General features: G+C 52.0%; 2 protein-coding genes across 6 annotated transcripts in view; both read left to right on the top strand.

Moving 5' to 3' along the window:
- ABCC8 (ATP binding cassette subfamily C member 8) overlaps positions 1-8,931 on the top strand; it is an 84,940-nt gene extending 76,009 nt beyond the window's left edge. Inside the window, exons 30-39 of one of the 3 annotated variants that reach the window (XM_023736635.1) lie at positions 3,022-3,124; positions 3,678-3,791; positions 4,184-4,304; positions 4,437-4,567; positions 5,576-5,654; positions 5,901-6,009; positions 6,641-6,744; positions 7,528-7,661; positions 8,088-8,150; positions 8,694-8,931. In XM_023736635.1, coding sequence (XP_023592403.1) covers positions 3,022-3,124; positions 3,678-3,791; positions 4,184-4,304; positions 4,437-4,567; positions 5,576-5,654; positions 5,901-6,009; positions 6,641-6,744; positions 7,528-7,661; positions 8,088-8,150; positions 8,694-8,831 — 1,096 coding nt within the window. In that variant the 3' untranslated portion in view covers positions 8,832-8,931. The remainder of the gene's footprint in view (positions 1-3,021; positions 3,125-3,677; positions 3,792-4,183; positions 4,305-4,436; positions 4,568-5,575; positions 5,655-5,900; positions 6,010-6,640; positions 6,745-7,527; positions 7,662-8,087; positions 8,151-8,693) is intronic. The other 2 variants (XM_004369685.2, XM_012557090.1) reach the window with 2 other exon arrangements.
- Positions 8,932-12,179: 3,248 nt separating this feature from the next.
- On the top strand, positions 12,180-14,499 carry KCNJ11 (potassium inwardly rectifying channel subfamily J member 11). 3 transcript variants are annotated; one of them, XM_004369684.1, is made up of 2 exons: positions 12,180-12,330; positions 13,335-14,499. In XM_004369684.1, exon 2 carries the CDS (start codon positions 13,351-13,353, stop codon positions 14,260-14,262), a length of 912 nt encoding a protein of 303 aa, XP_004369741.1. In that variant the 5' UTR covers positions 12,180-12,330; positions 13,335-13,350; the 3' UTR covers positions 14,263-14,499. The 3 variants fall into 3 exon arrangements, with proteins under 3 accessions (XP_004369741.1, XP_004369739.1, XP_004369740.1); XM_004369683.1 differs by lacking the exon at positions 12,180-12,330 and adding an exon at positions 13,090-13,163 and having other exon boundaries at positions 13,335-14,262; XM_004369682.2 differs by lacking the exon at positions 12,180-12,330 and having other exon boundaries at positions 12,942-14,456.
- The last annotated feature ends 8,270 nt before the right edge of the window (positions 14,500-22,769 follow it).

The following is a 22,769-nucleotide window of genomic DNA, read 5'->3' as shown; positions in this document are numbered from 1 at the left end:
GCCCCAACTTCCAAGGCCCAGCTGCAGCCCTGGGAGAGATGCCAAGCCCCACCCCACCCCCTGGAGCAGCACTGCAGCCTCTGTTCACTCCCTGGGTTCTAGAGGGCCAGTGGGAAGATGACCTCTTAGGAGTCCTGTCTAAACAAAGCAAAGCGAAGCACAGCTCTAAGCCAGCCTTGGCTCTGCTCCCTGGACACCCTGTAGCCCCATACAAGCCTGCAATGTCTTCCACATAAAAATTCCTTAGAGACTAGCAAATGACTCTAGGGTCACCTCTGAGCCTCCTTCTCTTCTCTGACCTGAACTTCCCCTATTCCTTCAGGTTTCAGGCCCAGCCTCTGCTCTGTTTTGGCAATGTCCCCCTTATAATTGGTATCCCAGAAGCCTTCGTGCTGGGCCTGGGGCCAAGAGATTGTGACTTTCCGCGAGTGGGCCAGACCCTCTTGTGAGTGGATCCCAACATCCTGTAACCACTCTCAGATGCTGCTGGCTCAGGCCAAGCCTGTGGTCAGTCAGCCAGAGGAACTGCTGCCCAGCGAGGCCTCCCACACCCTGCACTTACGTGATGGGTAAATTTAAATCATCTCTGTACGTGTTTAATTAATTGGCTTTAGCCCATTAGCCTGCTCTGTTGAGAGCGAACTACCATTTATTGATTGTGCTCTTACTGTGTGCCAGACACTAAAAAGTGCAATACATGTATTATTGCATTTAATCCTCACAACATCCCCATGACACAGGTAGGAGAAGCCACATTCTACAGATGAAGACACCGAGGCTCAGGCTGGGTAACTAACTCAAGGTCACATAGACAGTGAGTGCTGGGGTTGAGCTTGGAACCTTCTGTTCATTCCCGAGATACCCTGCTTTTTCCCAAAAGAGGTTCAAGAGTGCCCAGCACTTGGCTCAGTGTTTTACAGAGATTGTTTTGGTCCGTGTGGGAGGCAGTATTATTCCCATTTTACTGATGAGGAAACTGTGGCTTGATCCTGACACACAGCCAGTAATGATGCTGAAACTCCAACCTGGGTCTGCATGGCTCCAGAGCTGGAGCTTTTTCCTCAGTCCTCAGACACGCGGTCGCACACTCAGAAGCTCCCAAGTCACACATCCTCATGCACACACCCACCCCTCAGATCAGTCACACACCCCTCAGACCCTCCTGTCACACAGGGCCCTCAGACCCACATACACTGAGTGCTCCAGTCCCTCATCTCACACATGTGCACTTGCACACACACACACACACACACACACACACACATCTTCAACATGCACTTACTCATTTCAACCCATCAGATGTATGATTTCACACTCACCTCAGACACATCACTCACATGCACACGTCCACCCCTTGGCTGTGCAACCGCACAGTCTCTCACACCAGATTTATTTCAACTTCCTCAGACACATAGTTCAGACACACACTCTCCACCCAGAAATCATCAAAGCAGAGCAAACACCTTCTGGGAATGACAAGCCAATAGCCAACAAGGCATGTCTTAAGTCCCTCTGAGTGCCCTGAGTTTAGTCTTCAGGTCCAGTGGTGCTGAGACAGCTTTTCATTTATTCCTTTATTCATCATCAAACAAGTGCCCCTGCCCCCTCCTCTGGTCCCTGCTCAAGTCAGCCAGGTCTGAGGAGGGTGGCCAAGGAGCGTGATGCTAGGGACACAGGCTGGTCAGAGAGAGGAGGCAGGTCCATGAACAGTAACACAGGGGAGAACACGATGAGGAAACAAGGGTAGGAAAGAGCCCTCCAGAGTTCCATGTACTGAGAGATCTACCTTAGAGGATCAGGGAAGGTTCCATTCAATTATTAATTCAATATTTATTATAGTGTCAGGTTCTGGGGTACATTGGTGAACAAAACAGACATGATCTTAGTCCTCTGGAGTATGCAGTCTATTGAGGGAGATGGATCATAAACAGCTAAAGAAATGAAGCAAATAGCTAAAGACTATGAAGAAAACAGGCTTTAGAGATAAAGAATAATAAGGGAGACATCCCTTAGGTAAGGTAGTGGTCAGGGAAGGCGTCTCTGAGGAGGCACCATTTAAGATAAGCCCTGAAGGTTGAGAAGCGGTCAGCCTTGTGTACAGCAAGGAAGAAAGCATTCCTGGCAGTGGGAACAACATGTGCAAAGGCCCTGGGGTGGGAAAGAACTTGGTATTGTCACAAAACTGAAAAATGTCTGGAGTGGCTGCAGCATAGTAAGCCAAGGGACTTGTGGCATGGGAGGAGTTTGGTGAGGTTGGCAGGGGCCAGTTCTCACAGGCTCCTGGCAAGGAGATGATTCTTTATCTTAAAAGCAGTGGGAAGCAATTGATATTCTAAGCAGGAGGTAGAGAGAGATGATGCAATTTGTGATTTAGAAAGATGCTGGCTGCTGGGTGCAAAGGGGGACTGTAAGGAGACAGCAGATAGACCTGTTAGGAAGCTGATGCAGTACTCCAGGTGAGAGCTTGTGGCGGACAGGAAGCTGAAGAGAGGTGGGCAGAGCCAAGAGCTACTGTGGAGGTAGAAAATAAGAGGATTTGGTGATAAATCGAATATGAATCCAGGATGATTCCTAGGTTTCTGGCCTGCGCAGTGTGATGGGTGGAGGGGCCCTTTATTGTAATGGGGAAGACCTGGAGAAAAGAATGGGTCTTGGGGTGAAAAACAAGAGTTTGAAGGAGACTCAACCACTTTGAACAAGTATAAAGGAGTTGGCATTCCAGGGAGGAAAAGCATTCATTAGGTGGCAGAGATGTCATGTTTGGGGGCTGATGAGGCCTACATGGAATCCCTGGTGGCACAGTGGTTAAGAGCTATGGCTGCTAACCAAAAGTTATCCACCAGGCACTCCTTGGAAACCCTATGGGATGGTTCTACTCTGTCCTATAGGGTCGCTATGAATTGGAATCAACTCGGTGGCAAAGGGTTTGGGAGGCCTACATGGCCCCCTCTGTAGTTAGGGAGTCCCAGAGACCTTGTAGACCAACATTACTCCTTCAGACCTTCCTCATCTTCCCTCCAGGTATGAGGCCCGGTTCCAGAAGAAGCTCCTGGAATACACGGACTCCAACAATATCGCCTCCCTTTTCCTCACAGCCGCCAACAGATGGCTGGAAGTTCGCATGGCAAGTGCTACCCACCTCTACCCTGGGTCCCAGAACAAGGGGTTCTGATAGTGGTGTGGAGCCAGAGCAAGGGCCAAATGTGGACCAGAGGGTGGGAAGAGAGGAAGGGATATAGGATTGTGCATGTGCGCAGTGGACACTGAACCCTCCTGCCCAGCCCCAGTGGTCCTCCCAGTGTCTAACCTGAGACCCTTTCCTCCATATCACTGCCTAGGGGGTCGTGTATCTGAGGTGTGTGCAAGAATAGTGTGTTTAACTGTGATGAGTGTGTGTCATATGACATATATGTTGTATACATGCATGAGCCAGCTGATGAGGTACATGTGTTTAGGTGTGTGCAGGTAGATGGGGAGTAGGGAAAGCATAAGCTTGTGTGCACTTGTCTCGCGGGGGCCCCTGTGTCGTCTGATGATGTGTGTGTGAGTTGATGGGGGCTGGGGTTGAATCATGGCTGGGCTGCTCTCTGCCCTGGAAGGGAGTGAGTATGTGGTAGGGTGGGGGGCCCTGTGGCGCCAACCCCTGACTGCCCAGGCCATCTCTTCTCCCTCTGCAGGAGTACATTGGTGCATGCGTGGTCCTCATTGCAGCCGTGACCTCTATTTCCAACTCCTTGCACAGGGAGCTCTCAGCTGGCCTGGTGGGCCTTGGCCTCACCTACGCCCTCATGGTGAGTGGGCGGCTGGGCAGGGGAGGGTCAGACACTAGCACTCAGGAAATCCCAGGGCACTTTCACCAACCAAAACACCCCTAGACCATACCCTAAGCTGATTTGAGTGTGATGCCAGAGGGCCCATGTGGGCAGGAAAGCAGACTGGTAGATCCCTCTTTACTCAAGCCCCAAGCCTGAGAAGCAGTGGGAAAGAACTCATATTCACTGTAACCCTCCCCCTACCTCCAGGGAGGGCCACCCTTAATGGCCAATTCATGGGCAGCAAAAGGCATCTGAGGGCTCCTTTCCCCTCCTCAAGCTATGAGAAGAGCCATCCTGGTGGTGGGAGATAGGACCAGGTGATCACTGTGGCTGATTGCTTGCCACTTCATGCCCTGTTCTCCCCACAGGTCTCCAACTATCTGAACTGGATGGTGAGGAACCTGGCAGACATGGAGATCCAGCTGGGGGCTGTGAAACGTATCCATGGGCTCCTGAAAACTGAGGCAGAGAGCTACGAGGGGCTGCTGGGTGAGGAGCACCAGAAGAGGACTCCTGGGGGAAGGGCCCAGAGGAGGGAAGCGTTTGGGTTGGAAACCCCGAGGGAGCCTGGGGGCGGGCTGGCATTCCTGGGCATTAGCTGACCCCAAGCCTGGCCCCCAGCACCATCACTGATCCCGAAGAACTGGCCAGACCAAGGGAAGATCCAGATCCAGAACCTGAGTGTGCGCTACGACAGCTCCCTGAAGCCTGTGCTGAAGCATGTCAATGCCCTCATCTCCCCAGGACAGAAGGTCAGATGGCAGCTCTGACGTAAGGGCAGTGAGCAGTGTGCAGTGCAGCCTCCTAGCCATTCAGACCCCCCAGTCTCCTCGCCGAGGCCCCTCACACTGACGAGGCTCAGCCCTCCTCTTCTCCTTCCCTCTTCCCTTCTCCTGCTGCCCTCAGACCCTGCCTCCTTGCCCGTCCACTAACAAGACAGACACCCGGGACTCCCTTGGCTTAGAAGGCTTTGTCAGGGCCCCCCTGCAAATGGTCAGGGGCTTTCCCCAGGGCACCCGTCTCTGAGCTTCAGAGCAGGGGCTGAGAGGCAGAGTGAGGCCATCCTGGTCCCTGGGGAGGGAACCCTAGTCTGGTGCTGTGACCCAACTCTGACTCCATCCTCACTCCCCCTGTGTCTCTCTCTGCCTCTGCCACTCTTCTTCTGTCTCTGTCGCTTGGTCATTATCTGTGGCTGTCAGTCTCACAATCTCTGACCTTTGGCTATATCTCTGTATTGGCCTCTCTCATCCTTCTATGTCACTATCTCTGTCTCTGTATAAGTCCCTTAATTTCTTCTGGTATCAAAGAGCCAGGCAGCAATGGAGTCAGCGATGGCTCAAATATAAAGCAGGGCACAAACGCATCCCTGGACTCCCACACTTAGCCATCCCCACGCCCTCCCGACCCACCCATGCATGTGGAGACTCACCAGTGCCCCCAGCTTCCCTGCAGCCAAGTACCAGACCTACCCAGACCCACACCAAGGCCCAGGCAAACAGACGTCTACACCCCTGCACATGCAGACACCCCCTGTGCATGCTCTTGGGTCCCTGCGTGAGCCCCTCTGGACCCACTGCAGGAAACAAGCCCAAACCTGGGACTTAGCGTTGGCCAGACAGAAGCTGGTCAAAACACCAGGACCAGAAGAGAAGCTGTGACCTCCCACACCTGCTCACACCCTCAGAGCTTGACTAGGGGGAGCCCTTCCACTCCCAGTAGCCCCTTGAGCTCCAGAGGTAGGCCTGCTTCTCTCTTTCTAGATTGGTATCTGTGGCCGCACGGGCAGTGGGAAGTCGTCCTTCTCTCTTGCCTTCTTCCGCATGGTGGACATGTTCGAAGGTGAGACCGGCCTCCCTGACCACATGCACATGCTCACACACACACACACACACACACACATAACAGCCCCTCTGACTGTATGGTGAGCACCCCACGTGTACCTACAGCCACCAGACAGGACATCAGTCCTAGTGTATGGTCAGACATCACACGGGAGGCCCAGCAATCACTGCCTTCCCCTGCCTCCTTGGTCCCCAGCCCTGCTCCCCCCAGCAGTGTCCCACCTGTGACGTCATCTCCATGCAGGGCGAATCATTATTGATGGCATTGATATTGCCAAACTGCCACTGCACACCCTGCGCTCACGCCTCTCCATCATCCTTCAAGACCCCGTCCTCTTCAGTGGCACCATCCGGTGAGTCCCACTCCACTGCCTGTCCTGCCCCAACCCTGTCCCTGGCTCAGCTCCATCAGATCTAGGGTATGAAGAAGAGAAGGATAGGGCAGGCCAGGAGAGCCTGTGCCTGGCTCACCTCCAGCAGATCTGGGGTATGAAGAAGAGAAGGATAGGGCAGGCCAGGAGAGCCTGTGCCTGGCTCAGCTCGGTCAGATCTGGGGTATGAAGAAGAGAAGGACAGGGTAGGCCAGGAGAGCCTGTGCCTGGCTCACCTCCAGCAGATCTAGGGTATGAAGAAGAGAAGGATAGGGCAGGCCAGGAGAGCCCTGCCAGGTTCCAAGCTTCTTAGGGAAGTAGCCCTGCTCAGGCTGTGGGCACTGTGGCCTGGCAATGGTTCTTCAGAGAATCCACGTTTTACCCTCATGCTCTTCTTCTTCCCATTAGGTCTAGGCAGGTACCCCAACTCACAGATCTGAGATGCCCTCCTCACTCACTGCTACCACATTGGTGCTCCTATACCAATCAGACTACCCAAGTCAATTAATTCTCAGTCACTGCTTCCTTCAGAACCTCACCCTCTGTGAGTTCCCTGGGATGGAGCTAGGACCCTGCTCCTCTCCCTAATGGGATTTTCTGTGTCACCTTCCAGATTTAACCTAGACCCTGAGAAGAAATGCTCTGACAGCACACTGTGGGAGGCCCTGGAGATCGCCCAGTTGAAGCTGGTGGTAAAGGCGTTGCCGGGAGGCCTTGGTATCTACTCTTGCCTGAGCTGCTGGGTTGGTTGGGCTCTAAAGGACCCCTGTAGGGGCTGGGGAGGTAAACCTCACACCCATGTCCTAAGTGTGCCCAGAGTTTGGAGGCTGGGCTCTGGCAGGACCCCAGAGACCATTTAGAGGGGCACAGAGAGGATAAGTGCCTTGCCTCAAGTCACATAATTGGTCAGTTCAAGGTCCAGCCTCTCCTGCAGGGTTCAGGGGAAAAGTTGGGCTCCCTATGGGTCCCATATTGCAAGTCCCTGTTATGATGGTAGTGGCTTCAGAACTGCCCTGCCTTATCTACCTGCCTGCTCAGTTCTGCCCTGGGGTTGGAGAGGCCAGACTGAGAAATCACAGGCTCAGGTCACTCAGCAAGGGTGCTGGGAAGACTCTGCCCCTCCCCAGCAGTCAGTAGAGCCCTGGTCTATTTGCTACAGCTCCTGGAGCAGTGGGTCTGGCCAAGCCTTGGCTGCAGACAGTCACCCAGAGAAGCCCCACTAAGGTCCACATGCGTGCAGCACATACATGCTCAGTGCACACATGGCCTGCTCCCGGTGCTGCCCAGGGCTGCAGCAGTGCACAACTCTAGGGGGCACCATTCTCATGGTTATCCATGCAAATGGTGCCCATGGAGTTGTACAAGGTGTGGCAACCTTGCACACACCTGTACTCACACACACACCCAAATATACACGCTCATACACACATTCCTCAACACCCCCCAAGCCATGCCATCTGCCCTATTCAGCACTGTTTCCCCTCCCGGGGCTGTTTTCAGATGCCATCATCACGGAAGGAGGGGAGAATTTCAGCCAGGGCCAGAGGCAGCTGTTCTGCCTGGCTCGGGCCTTCGTGAGGAAGACTAGCATCTTCATCATGGATGAGGCCACAGCTTCCATCGACATGGCCACGGTCGGTCCTGGGCACATCCATGGGGCAGTGGTCTTCGGGGAGGGGGACTTTAGGGAGAAGTTTACACAAAGTAATCCTGAAGCTCAAGTTACATTTAATGTCCAGAATCATTTGTGGCAGAAAAGGCAAAGGCTGGGGGCCCCTGACTCTGTCTAGTCTTAGGGCATGTTCATGCACACACAGACACACACACATCACACACACAGCACACATACACACACAGTGCTAAGCTCCCAACAGGTTGATTCCAACTCCTGAATGCTGGGAACCTGGTCAGTCCTCTGGGTGGAGGTAGAGGGTGGAGGTGGAGCTGGGATTGGGGTCAGATGGGAGCTGGGCTATAAACCTGGGCCCCAAGTCCCCAAAGCCAGGCCTGACCCCATCCACTGGGCAGGTGAGCCAACAGCTGCTGCCCCCACCTGGCAGGAAAACATCCTCCAGAAGGTGGTGATGACAGCCTTCGCAGACCGCACTGTGGTCACCATCGCGGTAAGGGGTTCAATGATGGGCTGGGAGGGGACACCTGGAGAGAGGGCTGGCCTCCGGGGCTGTCATTAGTGGGGCAGCCCCTGGGCTCACCTGGACCTAGTAATCAAGAGAAGACCCTGGAGCAGTGCAGGGCAAGGAGTCTGGAGAGCTACAGGGAGCCTGGGCTGCAAGATTTGGGGTATGGAGGATTTGCACCTGTACTTCCCTTAGACACCCCCCTCTTTATCCAGTTTCCCAGGCCCTGTGAGCTAGGCTCGGGTTACTTCTCCATGAGAAGTGGGAGGTGGGGGTATCAGGGGAATCTCTGAATCTTGAGGCCTGAAGGTAGGGGCAAAGCTGAGAATGAGGGGCGAATGGTGGTATTAGGGAATGGAGGGCTGGCAGTCACAGTCATCTCGGTAAAAGGCAGTCAGCACAGAGATAGAGCATTCTGGCCACTCGACCCAACAGCCTCCTCACGGCTGCAGGAGGGAAGCCCTTCAGCTGCCCGCCCCGCCCCTTCCCCCGCCCACCACCCTGACCAGCTCCTTCCGCCCCGCCCAGCACCGTGTGCACACCATCCTGAGTGCAGACCTGGTGATCGTCCTGAAGCGTGGGGCCATCCTTGAGTTTGACAAGCCAGAGAAGCTACTTAGCCGGAAGGACAGCGTCTTTGCCTCCTTTGTCCGCGCAGACAAGTGACCAGCTGGCACCCAAGTGCCATCCCCGACTCCCGCCCCACCCCTCAACTGGGTTTTCTAACTGTAAATCACTTGTAAATAAAGAGATTGATTATTTCTTACCAAAAGCCCCGGTCTGGTGGGCCGGGGCTGGTGGCATGCCATGGGTACAGTGGAGCTGACTCGGCTTTGGCATTGGGTACACCTGGAGAAGCTGTGTGACCTTGGACAAAAGCGTATTTCTCTGTGCAATGAGAGCTATAGGGTTTCTGTGAGGATCTCATCAGATAAGGTATCAGACCCCATCAGCCTGGTCCCTTTCCCTATCCTTCCCATTTTCATTCTTGGATTAAAAGTATGGGGCCTGGGTACCCTGGATTAGCTGTATTTCAGCTGCAGATGACAGGAACCCAATGCAAAGTGGCCTAAACAAAAGCTGGAATTTATTGTCTTAGGTAAATGAAAAGGCCAGGAGGTGTACTACTTCAAGCATGGCTGGATCCAGGTATTGACATTAGAAATGTGTCCCGATTTTTGGGTTCCATTTTCCTCTCCTCATTGACAGGTGGCACTAAGTAGCTCCAGCTTACATCCTGTCCACTTAGTAGCCCTAGAGGAAAAAGAGATGCTCTTTCCCAATAGCTCCAGCAAAAATTCCAGGAGTGAATTTCAATGGACCAATTTGCGTCACATCCTCACCCCCACACAATCTGTGACCAGAGGGATAGAATACACTGATTGGTTAGGATTGGATCACATGGCCCCATCTCAGTTCCTCAAGCAGGGACATTCAAGAGTGAGAGAAAGGTGGTTTTTCAGAGGGAACGCAAAGTACACGTACCACAAGTTGGTCAGGTAGTGGCTGGGAGATGCTGGGGCCCAGACACCAGGGAGACCAAAACAACAGCTATCCTCAGACTCCATCTGCATCATGAAACAGGAGTGTACACCTACCCTCAACCAAGAAATGTCAGATGTCATTTATACATCATTTTATTATCATTTACATGTTGCCTCTAATATTGGCTGTTTCAGGCCCGGAGGGTGCAGACCCAGGAGTCTTGGGTCCAGGGGCATCAAGGCCATAATTTACCAGTGTCATTGGAAGAGGGCCCAGCACAGATCCTTCTGGATGCTCCAGGAGTTAGAGGAGCTCAGGAAAGGAGAGCTCTGTGAAGCATGGTTGGCTGCCTGGAAGGGGCAGGATCTGTGTTGGGCAATGGGAGGGGTAGGATTTGGATAGGCAGAGGGGTAGGATTTGGATAGGCAGAAGGGTAGAGAAAAGGTCTTTAGGGTGGGGCAGCAGGAGCTAAAGAGTGATGGTAGGAATGAGTTGGGAGTGTTACTTGGTCAGGAAGGTGGAAGGGAGGGACATCAGAGAAACCTGAATGTCAGGACAAGGAGTTTGGGAGAAACCTATAGACAAAAGGGAACTGGAGAAGTGTTTTGAACAAAGAAGTGACATGACAAGTACAGTGTTTGGAGGAGATGAGTGTGAGCAGATGTAGAATGAAACAGAGTAGGAGGCTGAACCTTTTGGGTGAGGGCTCACCCTCCTGGACTGGGTGGAGCAGGGAGTGGCTGTGGCCTCAAGGCTGCTCTGAGATGCCTCTAGGGGCCCAGCAGCTCCCCTCACTGTGGCCCTCCCAAGAGCAGAAATGGGGGAGGGAAAAGAGGATCCTCCCCATGCCAAGGAATTGGAGGAAACTGGCAGGGCAGGGATGCCCAAGGCCCTCTGTAGCATCCTTGATGGTCCACCAACCTTGGCTTGGATACCCCACAGTTGTGGGACATCTCCAGTTATTAGAATTGTCTCTTCCATAAGTGAATCAAAGCCTGTCTCTGTTCTACCCAGTGTCCTGGTTCTACCCTTTGAGCCACTCAAAACAAACTAGTGTGTCCTTTTTCAACCCCAGAGATGTCTGCAATAGTGCCCAAACCTCCCGGGGGACACTCTAATGCTCCTCTTCTGATAACTGAACAACTATAGTCGCCTCAGAGGTTTCCCATGTAACTCTGTCTCCTTGAGCTCCCCGCTCTGCTCAGTCTGTTTTCCCCTCCCCAGCCTAGACACTGAACCTCTCTATTAATATAGCCCAAGATCATGTTTACCATAAGTGGTGGTGTCCATTCTGCCAGCAGGTGCTTATAGGAGAGAAAGAGCAAAACTCAATATGAAAGTCAGACCCTGCCCCCACTGTGGCCCACATCCCCATTGCCCCCTATCTTTTCAGCCCCTGCCTGAAGTCCTCACTCTAACAAATGGCCACACATGGGTCAGTGGTTCCTCCACAAGGATCTGAGCCCAGAGAGAAGGTGAGGCCATTACTATTCCAACAGCAGGCTTTCCCTCCCAGCTGAGAACTGGGGACCCCATCTGGGACCCAGGCCATAGGGCAACCCTAGGCTGATGCATGCAATGGAAACACTACCCATGTCCCAGCCAAGAGCCTGGATGCCCAAGCTAGCCCCAATACACCACTCACATCCAGGTGCCTCCCATTACCTAACCAAAAAACCCACTATCATTGCGTAGATTCAGACTCATAGCAACCCCACAGGGTTTCCGAGGCTGTAAATCTCTACGGAAGCAGACTGACACATCTTTCTCCCACGGAGCTGCTGATGGTTTTGAATCACCCGACCTTTCGGTTACCAGTCAATCGCTTTAACTACTGTGCCGCCAGGGCTCCTTCCCATTGCCTAAGGTGCAAGAAATCAGACTTCAGATTTGAGGAGGTGTAAAGCGAATGTCAGTAGCTCAAGCCCTCTTTAACATGCAGGGGCTGGATGGGAGAGGGGGTCCTGATAGAATGGAACCACCTCGGCTTCTGAGCTAGAGCATCTAGCATCCCCTGTAGTGAATGTTAAACTGTGCTCCTGCATCCATTAAGATACATAATCGTCTGGGGAGAGTCCGTGGCTTCCATCAAATTCTCAAAGGGTCTATGCCCCAGAAAAGATTAAGAGCGTCCCCCAAAAGGAAGAAACGGTCAGTTGAGAAGTCTTCGGACCACCTAATCCCTCTCCAGCCCCTACCCCATGCGTGGCGCAGCCGCTCGGCGCCTCCTTTCCCTGGTGACCCGCAGAGCCCACCACTGCTCGAGGAGGGTATTGACCCAACTGCAGATGAGAAAATTGGGAGAGGGGAGCCGGAGCGACAGGGGCTGCGGTCTCCAGACTGGAAGGGCGAGTCAAGGAGAGATGGCTCTCCTCTCCCTCCTCCCAACTTCAAGGAGCTTGAGGCAGAGTCCGGAGAGGGCGGGAAGGGGCGGGACCTGCGCCTGTGCCCGCCCCCCTCCAGCTCAGGAATAGGTTGGGCTCCCCCTGGCGGCCCCGGAGCCGCCCTCCGTTCCTCGGGCGTCCCCCGGCCCGCAGTCCTCCACCCCCACCTCGCACAGGTCCGACTCCGCGGACCGATGCACTGACCGACGCACGGACAAGGGGCTGGCCCGCGGCGAGCGCCCCGTCGGCGAGAGGGGGCAGGGAGGCTGCGGCTGCAGCTTGAGGGGCAGGAGCAGGTGCCGCGGCGAAGAGCGGGAGGGGCAGGGAGGAGCGCCGGGCGGGTGTCGCCGGCGGGCAGGCGGGCGGCGGGGAGCCGGGCGGCCGCGACTCTCACTGAGCGGGCCAGGTCGCGCAGGGGGCGAGGGAATCCGAGTGGAGCCGGGCGGGGTGGCGACTCCGGAGGGCGCGGGATCCCCAGGAGACAGGGGAGGAGAGAGCTGGAGGGGGATCCGAAGAGCGGCGGGAGAGCTACCGGGAGAAATAGGGGCTTATCTGCAGGTGAGACTGGGGATGGTCAGGCTATGAAACAGGAGCTTGGAGGGGAGCGGAGAGGTAGGGGTAGGTGAGGTGGGAGATACAGTGGGGGTTGTGTGAGGTCTGGCTAGTTAGTAAGATATGGAGGTGGTAAGTTTGGAGGTGGGCTGAAAAGAAGGCTGAGTAGGGAGAAGGAGTCTTGGGTGGGGAAGTCCAGGAATGGTTGGCTGGTGGAGGTGCTGCGGTGGGATCCAGGGCTAGGTGGAGAATAGGCAAGGTGAAGGGCTCAGTAGGCATGGGCAGGTGGGCTGAGGTGTGAAGCTGGTATAGAGAAGTGAGGCAGAGACCAGGTGGAGGTGAGGAAGAGTCAAAAGTGAGGCCAGCACAGGCTGAGGGTGGTCCCAGGGTGAGAGGGTGCCAGAGAAGGGACCCCAGAGTGAAGCCCGCTCAGGTGCCCTAGGTCTGGTCAGGGGGCACCCCACCCCCCATGGGGGAACCCCTCCCAGGGGGCCGCTGGAGAGATGCTGTCCCGCAAGGGCATCATTCCCGAGGAGTATATGCTGACTCGGCTTGCGGAGGACCCTGCAGAACCCCGGTACCATGCCCGTGAACGGAGGGCACGCTTCGTTTCCAAGAACGGCAACTGCAACGTGGCCCACAAGAACATCCGGGAGCAGGGCCGCTTCCTGCAGGACGTGTTCACCACGCTGGTGGACCTGAAGTGGCCCCACACGCTTCTCATCTTCACCATGTCCTTCCTGTGCAGCTGGCTGCTCTTCGCCATGGCCTGGTGGCTCATCGCCTTTGCCCACGGTGACCTGGCCCCCGGTGAGGGCGGCCTAGTGCCCTGTGTAACCAGCATCCACTCCTTCTCATCCGCCTTCCTTTTCTCCATCGAAGTCCAGGTGACCATCGGTTTTGGCGGGCGCATGGTGACTGAGGAATGCCCACTGGCTATCCTGATCCTCATTGTGCAGAATATTGTGGGGCTCATGATCAATGCCATCATGCTGGGCTGCATCTTCATGAAGACAGCCCAGGCCCACCGGCGGGCAGAAACCCTCATCTTCAGCAAGCATGCAGTCATCGCCATACGCCACGGCCGCCTCTGCTTCATGCTTCGTGTGGGCGACCTCCGCAAGAGCATGATCATCAGTGCCACCATCCGCATGCAGGTGGTGCGCAAGACCACCAGCCCTGAAGGCGAAGTGGTGCCCCTCCACCAGGTAGACATCCCCATGGAGAATGGTGTGGGGGGCAACAGCATCTTTCTGGTGGCCCCCCTCATCATCTACCACGTCATTGATGCCAACAGCCCACTCTACGACCTGGCACCCAGTGACCTGCACCACCACCAGGACCTCGAGATCGTTGTCATCTTGGAAGGTGTGGTGGAAACCACGGGCATCACCACCCAGGCCCGCACCTCCTACCTGGCTGATGAAATTCTGTGGGGCCAGCGCTTTGTGCCCATCGTAGCAGAGGAGGATGGCCGCTACTCTGTGGACTACTCCAAGTTTGGCAACACCATCAAAGTGCCCACACCACTCTGCACAGCCCGTCAGCTTGATGACGACCGCAGCCTGCTGGATGCCCTACCCCTCGCCTCAGCCCGTGGGCCCTTGCGCAAGCGCAGCGTAGCTGTGGCTAAAGCCAAGCCTAAGTTTAGCATCTCTCCGGATGTCCTGTCCTGAGCCATGGACCCTCGGGCCCCACACACCCTTGTGTTCACATGGGCAGTGTGCATGGTATGTAGAGTGGATGTGATGTGGGCCCCATGGTGAGGCCAGGACCTGTGAGGCTGGGCCCTCTTCAGTTCAGCCTCCCCCACCGCTACGTGGCCACGGTGTTACAAGGCACTGTCACTACATTATTTCTGGCCTCAGCAGGATCCTGTACTGGGTTATTTTTGTCCCTGTTCCTCCCAGCCCCAGCTCAGGACTGGCTCGTGCCCCACCCACCCAGCACGAGGCTGTAGGGGGTGCTGGGACCTAGAGCTGAGTCTCCAGTCTGAGGCCCCCAAGATCGACCAACCACAAGGTGGGCAGGTGGGTGGGGAAGAACAATCCCCAGGTTGGAGGCCTGCTGCTCTGTTTCTGTGGCACCAAGAGATGCCCGTGATCAGGCTCCAGCCCTACTTGGTCCCTGGAAGCATGATGGGCTAATCGTGGGCCCAGCCAGCCAGGGAGGGCGGTTGATGAGGGAGCACATTCCAGCTGGAAGATTGGAGCTGTGGAGCCTACATAGACAAGCACAGGCTGAGGACAGGGCTCCCCTCTGAGGGGCAGGCTCAGGCCAGGGAGCGGGAGGGAGTGGAGGGAAATGACATGAGGAGGCTTCCCTTGGCTGAGCCCTGGGAAGCTCATGACATGGGAGGACAAGTGCTCAGGCACAGGGAAGAGGAGATGGAGTCTGTGCCCCTTGCCCCTTGCCCCTGACAGCAGCCTTCTGAAGTGAGGGATCCATGAGCTGGGGCTGCTGCATCTGCCAGTGCCCATTCTGTCCCCCTCCCTGGGAGGCTGGGGTGGACTGGGGCAGCAGCTGCCACTGCTGCTGCAAACACTGACATGCCAGTTAGAGGCTGAGGAGAGGCATCCTGGGGCCTGCCGCACACTACAGGCCTCAGACCAAACTCGGGTTCTGGCTCCCCTGACTGTGGCTGCTGCTCACCTTGTCTGTCCAGAGGATGGCCATGGGTATCTTTGGGTTGCTGGAAAAGGAGGTGTTGGAAAGCTCAGGATGGTGGGCGTGAACAAGGTCCCTGAGGCAAGGAAGCCCTTGGTCCTGAACCTGGATTCTTGGGGCAGCGCTGTGTGTACTTGCCCAGAATTCTGCCTTCTCCGTTGTCAATAAAGCCTCTCCCTTCATGACATAAACTTTGGGCTATTCTTGGGGAGGCAGAGACGTTGGTGCAGCGAGTGTGCTGGTGGACAGGGAGGGCAGGGGCTGGCAGCTGTCACCCCACACTCAAGAGGTGCTATGGACCCTAGCAAGGAGGCCAGGGAAGGAACCTGGATCTGACTCCTCTTCCCCCAGGTCAGAGGGACATTCCGCCTTATGCCTCACATGGCCCAGCCCTCTGGACATCTCTACCTTTGGGCATTCATTGGACTTATACCCCTGGGCCCTGCTGGAAGGCTGGGGTGCTCAGAGAGAGAGGCGGGGATGTCGTATGTATCAGTGTGGTAATTGGAGCATGAGCTCTTGAGCTCTAGCTACAAGACCTTAGTCAAGTAATTCAATCTCCCTGTGCCTCAGTTGCCTCATCTATTAAATGGGTATACTAATAGTACCTACCTCACAGAATTTTTGTGGGGAGTAAGTGAAAAATGTCTGTAAAATGCTTAAGTGCCTGGTCCATAATAAGTGTTCATTAAATGTTAACAGTTGTAATTGCTATTGAATCAGCCACATGATGAGAAAACTGACCAAGCAGATGTTAAGAGAGAAGGTCCTTTTTTATTTCCTCTCAGTAATGAGTTTGTCTGATCTTACTTTCTACACAGTGTCCCTCCCAACTCAGACCCTGATTACAGGTGCTGGGACACTTATTGCCTGATCTCCTTTCTTCTAGTCTCACCCCCAGCAGTGCATCTGAGTGGTCCTCTTAAGATGGTTGTGATCATTCCCTCCCATGTCAAGTACCTTCAGTAGTTTCCCATCGCCTTCTGGGTCAAGGCTAGACCCCTTAGCCAGCCATGTTAGCCTTTACACTTGTCTTGCCAGGACCCTGTGCACCCACCCACTGCCCTGGCTGCCTCACTATCCCCTCCTTGAACATAACATTGACCTTCCCATCTCTGAGCCTTTGTTATGTTATTCCCTCTGCCTGGACTGCCCAGGCCTCATCTCTGCCTGTTGAAATCCAGAGAAGTCTAGACCAAATGATGCCTCCTTGAAGCCTTCCCTGATTCCTCTGGGAAGAAATGGTTCTTTCCCTCCTTGAGGTCAGGGACTATATACGATTCAGCACTATACCAGGAACTGAGTAGGTGCCAGATGAATGAACAGATGAATGAATGAATGAACAAATGGTGGAAGAAGTGTACAGGACAATAAACCAGGGCTGTTGCTGCAGTGTAAGGCCTGGGTTTTCGTCTGATCAGTAAGCATCTGTCCCAGGCTGCTCCAGAGGCAGGGCTCCAGGAAGTTACTGCTGCTGGTCCAAGTTCTGAGCTGCCCCATCCCTGCTTCCACAGAGTTCCCCATTGTTGATTCTCTTCTTTGCTGAGCTGCCCTGTTTCTTGTTTAGAGGGAGAAGCGATAAAAAGCTGCTCAGAGCCTGGCTCTTGAGACTCAGCTTGGCTGTCCTTAATGCCAGGGGAGGGGCCAGACTTACAGATGAAGAGCCCCTCAGCAGCCCATTCTTTGGGCCCCATCAGGAATAAACTCCCCGTGTGCTCACAGGCACACAGGCTGGTGACAGTGAGCCTGAGGCTGGCAGAACTGAGGACTCACTGCCACCTGCTGGCCACAGGGATAACCTACTTGACCGCAGAAAATCAAGGCCACTGGTCCTAGGCTTTCCACCAATTCTAAGGCTTAAGGCTTTGCTCAGGGAGGGGCTGTAAAACTCCAAGCTTGGGGAGGCAGCTGGACCATGCTCTCTTTGACTTCCCCCACTGGGGTTACTTGCCTACTGATGATGCTACTCCAACTAGAGGCACCCCCCTCTCTAAGGCACTGGCCTAACCTGGACAAGGGAGCTCCTCTGAGCCCAAAAGAAACTTCAGTGAGAATCTGGTTTCTGATATTCTGCCTCCAGGACTGCATAGGTCATCACATGTCAGTCCAAGCTAGTCCACACCCTGTATGTAGAGCTAGCTCCACTCCAGGCCCCCGGAAAGGGGAAGGCAAGTAGCATTAAGCATTGTGGTCCAGTACTACAAGGGAGGTGCTGTTCTCCTGCGAGTTTATAGGTGAGGAAACAGGATCAGAAGTTACCTTGCTAAGTCTCACAGCTAGGAAGTAGCAGATCCAAGTTTTGGGCCTGAGTCTGCCCAATGCCAAAGCCCTGCTCTTTGCCCTCAATCCCACTGACCTGAGCTTCAGCTTTCAGTAGGGGTGCCACCTTTCTCTAAGTGTCAAGTCACCACAGGGAGACAGTTGTCTCCAGACCAAGAACAAGAGGGAAAGTGTAACTCAGGAGGTCCCTGGGCCTCCCTGAGATCCCTGATTTTGAGATTGATGGCAGGCTTAGCTGTGCCAACAGCCTAAATAATGTCCAACATGTCCAGAGAACCGGAAGGAACTCACAGATGAGATGTGCATGATGAACACTCCATCTTCCCCCTTGCTCCTAGGCTCCCCCAAGCCAGTCAGGTGGCAATGCAGCCTGATGGGACACATCTGCCACCCTTGTCTTCCCCCAACTCACACAAGATGGTGTGACATTGTCCTAGGCCTTAGTTCTGAGCTCAACAAGGGAGAAGAAGCCAGGCCACCTTCTTCCTGTAGTAAAATGGAATTGCTAGTCTGGAAAAACTAGCCCATTAAGCATATGGAGTTGGCTTCTCCAGCCAGTCTCACCATGAGACGCACATATGACCCACAAGGTGCACTCTGGCCCTTCTGCTAGAAAGGACTCACCCCACTTCTGCAGGACCCATTTCCTCTCCACAGGTGGCATCCTCCCAACTCTGCCCTGCACTGGAGCTGCCCGCCCTACATCTTCCTTCTTTCCTAGGGAAAAGAACTTCCACTCGCTGTCACAGGAACAGAGCAGCCTGGCTCCCCACAGGTCTCTGGGCTTACCAGAGCCTCTGAGGTCTCCCCAGGTCCAGGTATCAGACATCCTATCTTCTACCAAAGCACACAGAAGACTTTGAGGAAGAAGATACGAATTCTGCCTGTCATGGTGATGCTGACCCCAAACCAGGGCAGGTCTGAAGAACAACAGATTTATTCCAGTTTGAAAGAGAAGGAAGAACCGTGGGATTAAAGTCAGAATCAGAATCAGAGAGTGGGTTTTCTTGCCCTAGAAGCTAGGTTACGAGAAGTCTCTTTGCCAGGTGCACCCATCTGAGGTGTTGTATAGCTTCTTGGAAAGGGGAGCAGATGTTGCCTACATCCTATTCTATTTCCACCCTGGGGAGGCCCAATTCTGGAGTGATGTTAAGTGCAGGCTGTTTAGATTGGCCAACCTGGGTACAGAAGTATGAACTATTGCCTTCCCTTGACCTTGATTCCTTCCAGGCACTGTATACAGTTATGCGTCGTTTAATGTCCATGATACATTCTGTGAAATAAGACACTATGTCATTTGGACATTATAAGAACACCCTATTATATACAGGCAGTCTCCGGATTACAAACGAGTTCTGCTCCTAAGTCTGTCTTTAAATTGAATTTGTACATAAGTTGGAACAGTTAGGTATGGTTCGTATCTAACATCAGTTAGTCAAATGTTTGTCTTAGTATATAGTGTATAGTATACCTTTCTATGCATAGAAGACATTAAAGAAACAATTCCAGATACATCTTTAACTTAATAATACAGTAATAATAATAATGTTTTGATGTGTGTCATGAAGTAGCACCTGTTTGTTATTATAAACCATTGTATGTATCTTGAATTTTTAATATAATAGGCTTTGTGGGGGTTGGTTCATAACTACTGGTTGTATGTTAAGTCAGATATTCATAACCCAAGGACAACTGAAAGTACAGTACAGTACATGAATAAGCCAGTAACATAGACGTTTATTATGACTATCAAGACATATGTATTATAGGTTATATATGTACTTTACTATTATACGCCTGGCAGTGCAATCGCTTTGTATACAAGAGACATGAGATACACATGTTGTGTGCGAGAAGTTATGTTCGCTCCACCCAGTTACATCTGCTACGTCTTGTTCTCTGATAGGGATTTTTGAACTCTATTATAACCTTATGGGACCACGGATGTATATACAGTTGAATGTTGCCTGAATGGATGCTATGCGGCGCATGACTGTATATTTTACTACAATAAATAGTTATTAGGCATATCTTTAGATTTTATAAAAGGCATGTATTTGCTTATTACTCCAGGACATATATTTACATAGCATGGCATCACTGATTTACCTTGTGGGGCTATTTCAACAACCACTTGACCAGTTAAGCCATACCATTGATTCAATCTGATTGCTAAAATGTCTCCCAATTTTAAAATTGATTTTTTATATCTTTATTATGTAAGAATATTGTGTACAAAATACAAGTAATATTGTACATGAAAGTTAATGGTTAATTATAGGAATGAATGAATGATTTTTTTAAAAGGATCTGGGTTCAAATTTTAGCTATGCTTCTTATGAGCTTTGGGATATTAGGAGTTAGGAAGTGAAGTGTGGGGATAATACCTATATTACAGAGTAGATGTGATTAAATAATATTGAAAATTAGATTAACATCTAGTTCTATACCTGTAATGTAGTATAAATTTAATAAATTCTGGCTCTTTTTTCCTGGAAAAAAAGGACATATGCAACTACAAAATTTATTACCTTCACTGGGAGAAGCAAGAGGTCAGCAGTACCCAGAAGCTTTCTTCAGGCTTAAGTTATAAAACCCTTTTATATGTTAGTCATATACCTCCCCTTCATAAACTGGTATCCTTCTTTGTAGCGCAAACACATCCCAAACTCCTCTTTCCCAGACCATCAGTACCCAAGGTGAAGCTAACTGGACTTTGGGTAGCCTTGCCTCTGTCAATAGCTGCAACAGTGAACTTGGACATGCTGGCAATTGTGAGGATGCTGCAGGACCAGGCAACATTTCGTTCTGTTGTACATAAGGTTACCATTAGTCAGAGTCAACTCTACGGCCACTACCAACAGTCTCTGTTTGCTCTTTACCTCATTTGATCAATTCCAGCTCTTCTCATAACACATGGTTGTGGGGGGTAAGGGGTGGTTTCAATTCAGGGCAACCAAGAGAAAAGTAAATGCAATGCAGTTCTGACTGAGACTTTGATTCTTTTTTGCTAAATCCCTACTGTGTCCTTGGTTTCCCACTCTCGGAAGCAGAATGCCAGGCATTCCATAGTTCTGCCTATTGTGTCTCTCTCTTCAGGACTCTCAAGGTCTGGCCAGCATACTTATTTCTGAGTTTATCAACTCCTTGATGCCTTTTCTTTTTTCTATATGATAGACTCCCACCCAATCAATAATGTCCATTCAACAATCACCCACATTTTACATCTAATTTTTTTAATCTTCCTATGAAAAGAGCCCATTTGTGATTTTCCCCATTTAACTTTATTTCATTTCTATTTTTCCCTCATATTACTTTACTATTCCATTATGATCTTTACATTATATAATTTCTTTTACTTAATTTTATAAGATGTTAACTGCCTTTCTACTTTTTTCCAAAGGGTGTCATTCTCTTGAGCACTAAAAACAGCTCTGGACTACTTCATGGTCCCATGGTTCTAACTGTTGCCATGTTCCTCCTTCCATTTCTTGCTTTGAGATTCACTGGCTCCTCTAGTTATAGTACATTCTTGTAATAGGCACCAAACACACTAATGCTGCATCCCCCATATTCCACCGCTAAAAGCCACTCTAAATCACCCCCAGGTGGGAGGTCAGCTATGGGGAGTCTATTCTATTCATGTCTCTAAGCCAAGAGACAGTCATAAGCCATGTCGACTTACATATATGTGTTCGTTGTATCCCTCCAGAGTGAACTAAGAACTGTTTTTCAGGTCACTACTCAAACTCTCAGTAGAGATGTGAACAGGGCTTCTCTGCCCTGCAAAAGCACTGAAACACAACCACAGGATTCCTGATAACTTGCACTCAGAACTACGCTGTACTTTACACATGTCTATTACCTGGCATGAGACCCTCCACAGCCCTGTCAGCCTCTGTCCTAGGTAAGCCTCCACACTTATGTCCAGTTAGGAATGGCATCAGCTACCTTGGTTCAATCACAGAAAACAAGGCAAGGGCCAAGCACTCCAACTGACAGAGTATCATGTAAGAACAGACTAGAACTGTATAGTTAGCCCTCTTCTCTAACAATCCAGCCCATCCTTCACAGCCCCACTCCATACCCGCCTCCATGTCATATTAAGAATCTGAACTCTAGACTTCTGGGCAACATGGCGCTATAGACAGGAGCACCACACCATCTCTCCACAGCAAAGATCCGAAAAACTAACTCAAACAGAGACAAACGTCAATCCTGAAACCGTAAGCAACAAATGAAGAGATAAAGAACTCAGGCAAGCACCGAATGTAATAAGGAACTGACAGAGAACAGAGAGCGAGGAAAGATACATGCAGAGGTCCCCTATCAGCTAACACAGCATTGATCTGCCATCTTGGATGACCCATTGGGAAAGCAGCTTCATGGAGCTCCCAGCAGGAGACAGAACAACTGGTAACCAGCGATACAAGCTTTCCCACCCCCTACCCTTCTTTATCCCCACTCGGACTCCTCTGTTTCCTGCAGCCACAGTCTCTTGGCTGGGAAGCACAAGCTTCACCCCTGTGCCACTTGGATTCCACCTGCCTGCACTGGCCAGCTCCCTGAGTGCCATTTGTTGGTTGCTGGTGTTGCTTCTTCCTGCTTCTTTTGGTTTCTTCCATACCTCTCACCACCTCCCCCTGCTTTCTCTCAAATACCCGGCTCTGCGTGCCATTATTTCTTCTTCCTGAAAGGCTGTGAAATGCAACTCGACTGTGGAACTGCTTCCCGGCCAGTGCCACCACGCTAGCGGGATCCCCAGGGATTTTTTTTGTTTGTTTTGATTTGTTTTCTTTTTCTTTTCTCGGCTTGGAAGCCCCTTCTAGCTGGGCAGTACTGCGCAGCTTGGGAGCTACTCCGTCAGTCTGTGCAGCCACACAGTGGGATCCCTGAGAGCATTTCTTTTTTCTTTTGTGTTTTTCTTTTCTCACTTTTTCCCTTTTTGTTTTTCTTCATTTCTCAGTTTCTCATCTCTCTATACTTACCTTCTCTGTCTCCTGAATACCCGGCAATGGATGACACCTCTACCCCTTCTAGCCAGGCTGTACTTCATGGCCTGGGAGCAACTTCCCTAGTCCTTGCAGCTGCACATATGGGATCCCTGGGGACTTTTCTTTTTTTCTAATCTTTATTTATTCATTTTTTTATTTTACCTTTTCTTTTTGTTTTTCTCCATTTCTCAGTCTCTCATCTCTCCACTCCAATGGCAAGCTCCCTTAGCACTCTTTTTTTT

The sequence above is a fragment of the Trichechus manatus genome, unplaced genomic scaffold (assembly GCF_000243295.1).
Source record: "Trichechus manatus latirostris isolate Lorelei unplaced genomic scaffold, TriManLat1.0 scaffold00006, whole genome shotgun sequence".
Lineage (NCBI taxonomy): Eukaryota > Metazoa > Chordata > Mammalia > Sirenia > Trichechidae > Trichechus > Trichechus manatus.
This window is presented reverse-complemented; position numbering and strand designations above follow the sequence as displayed.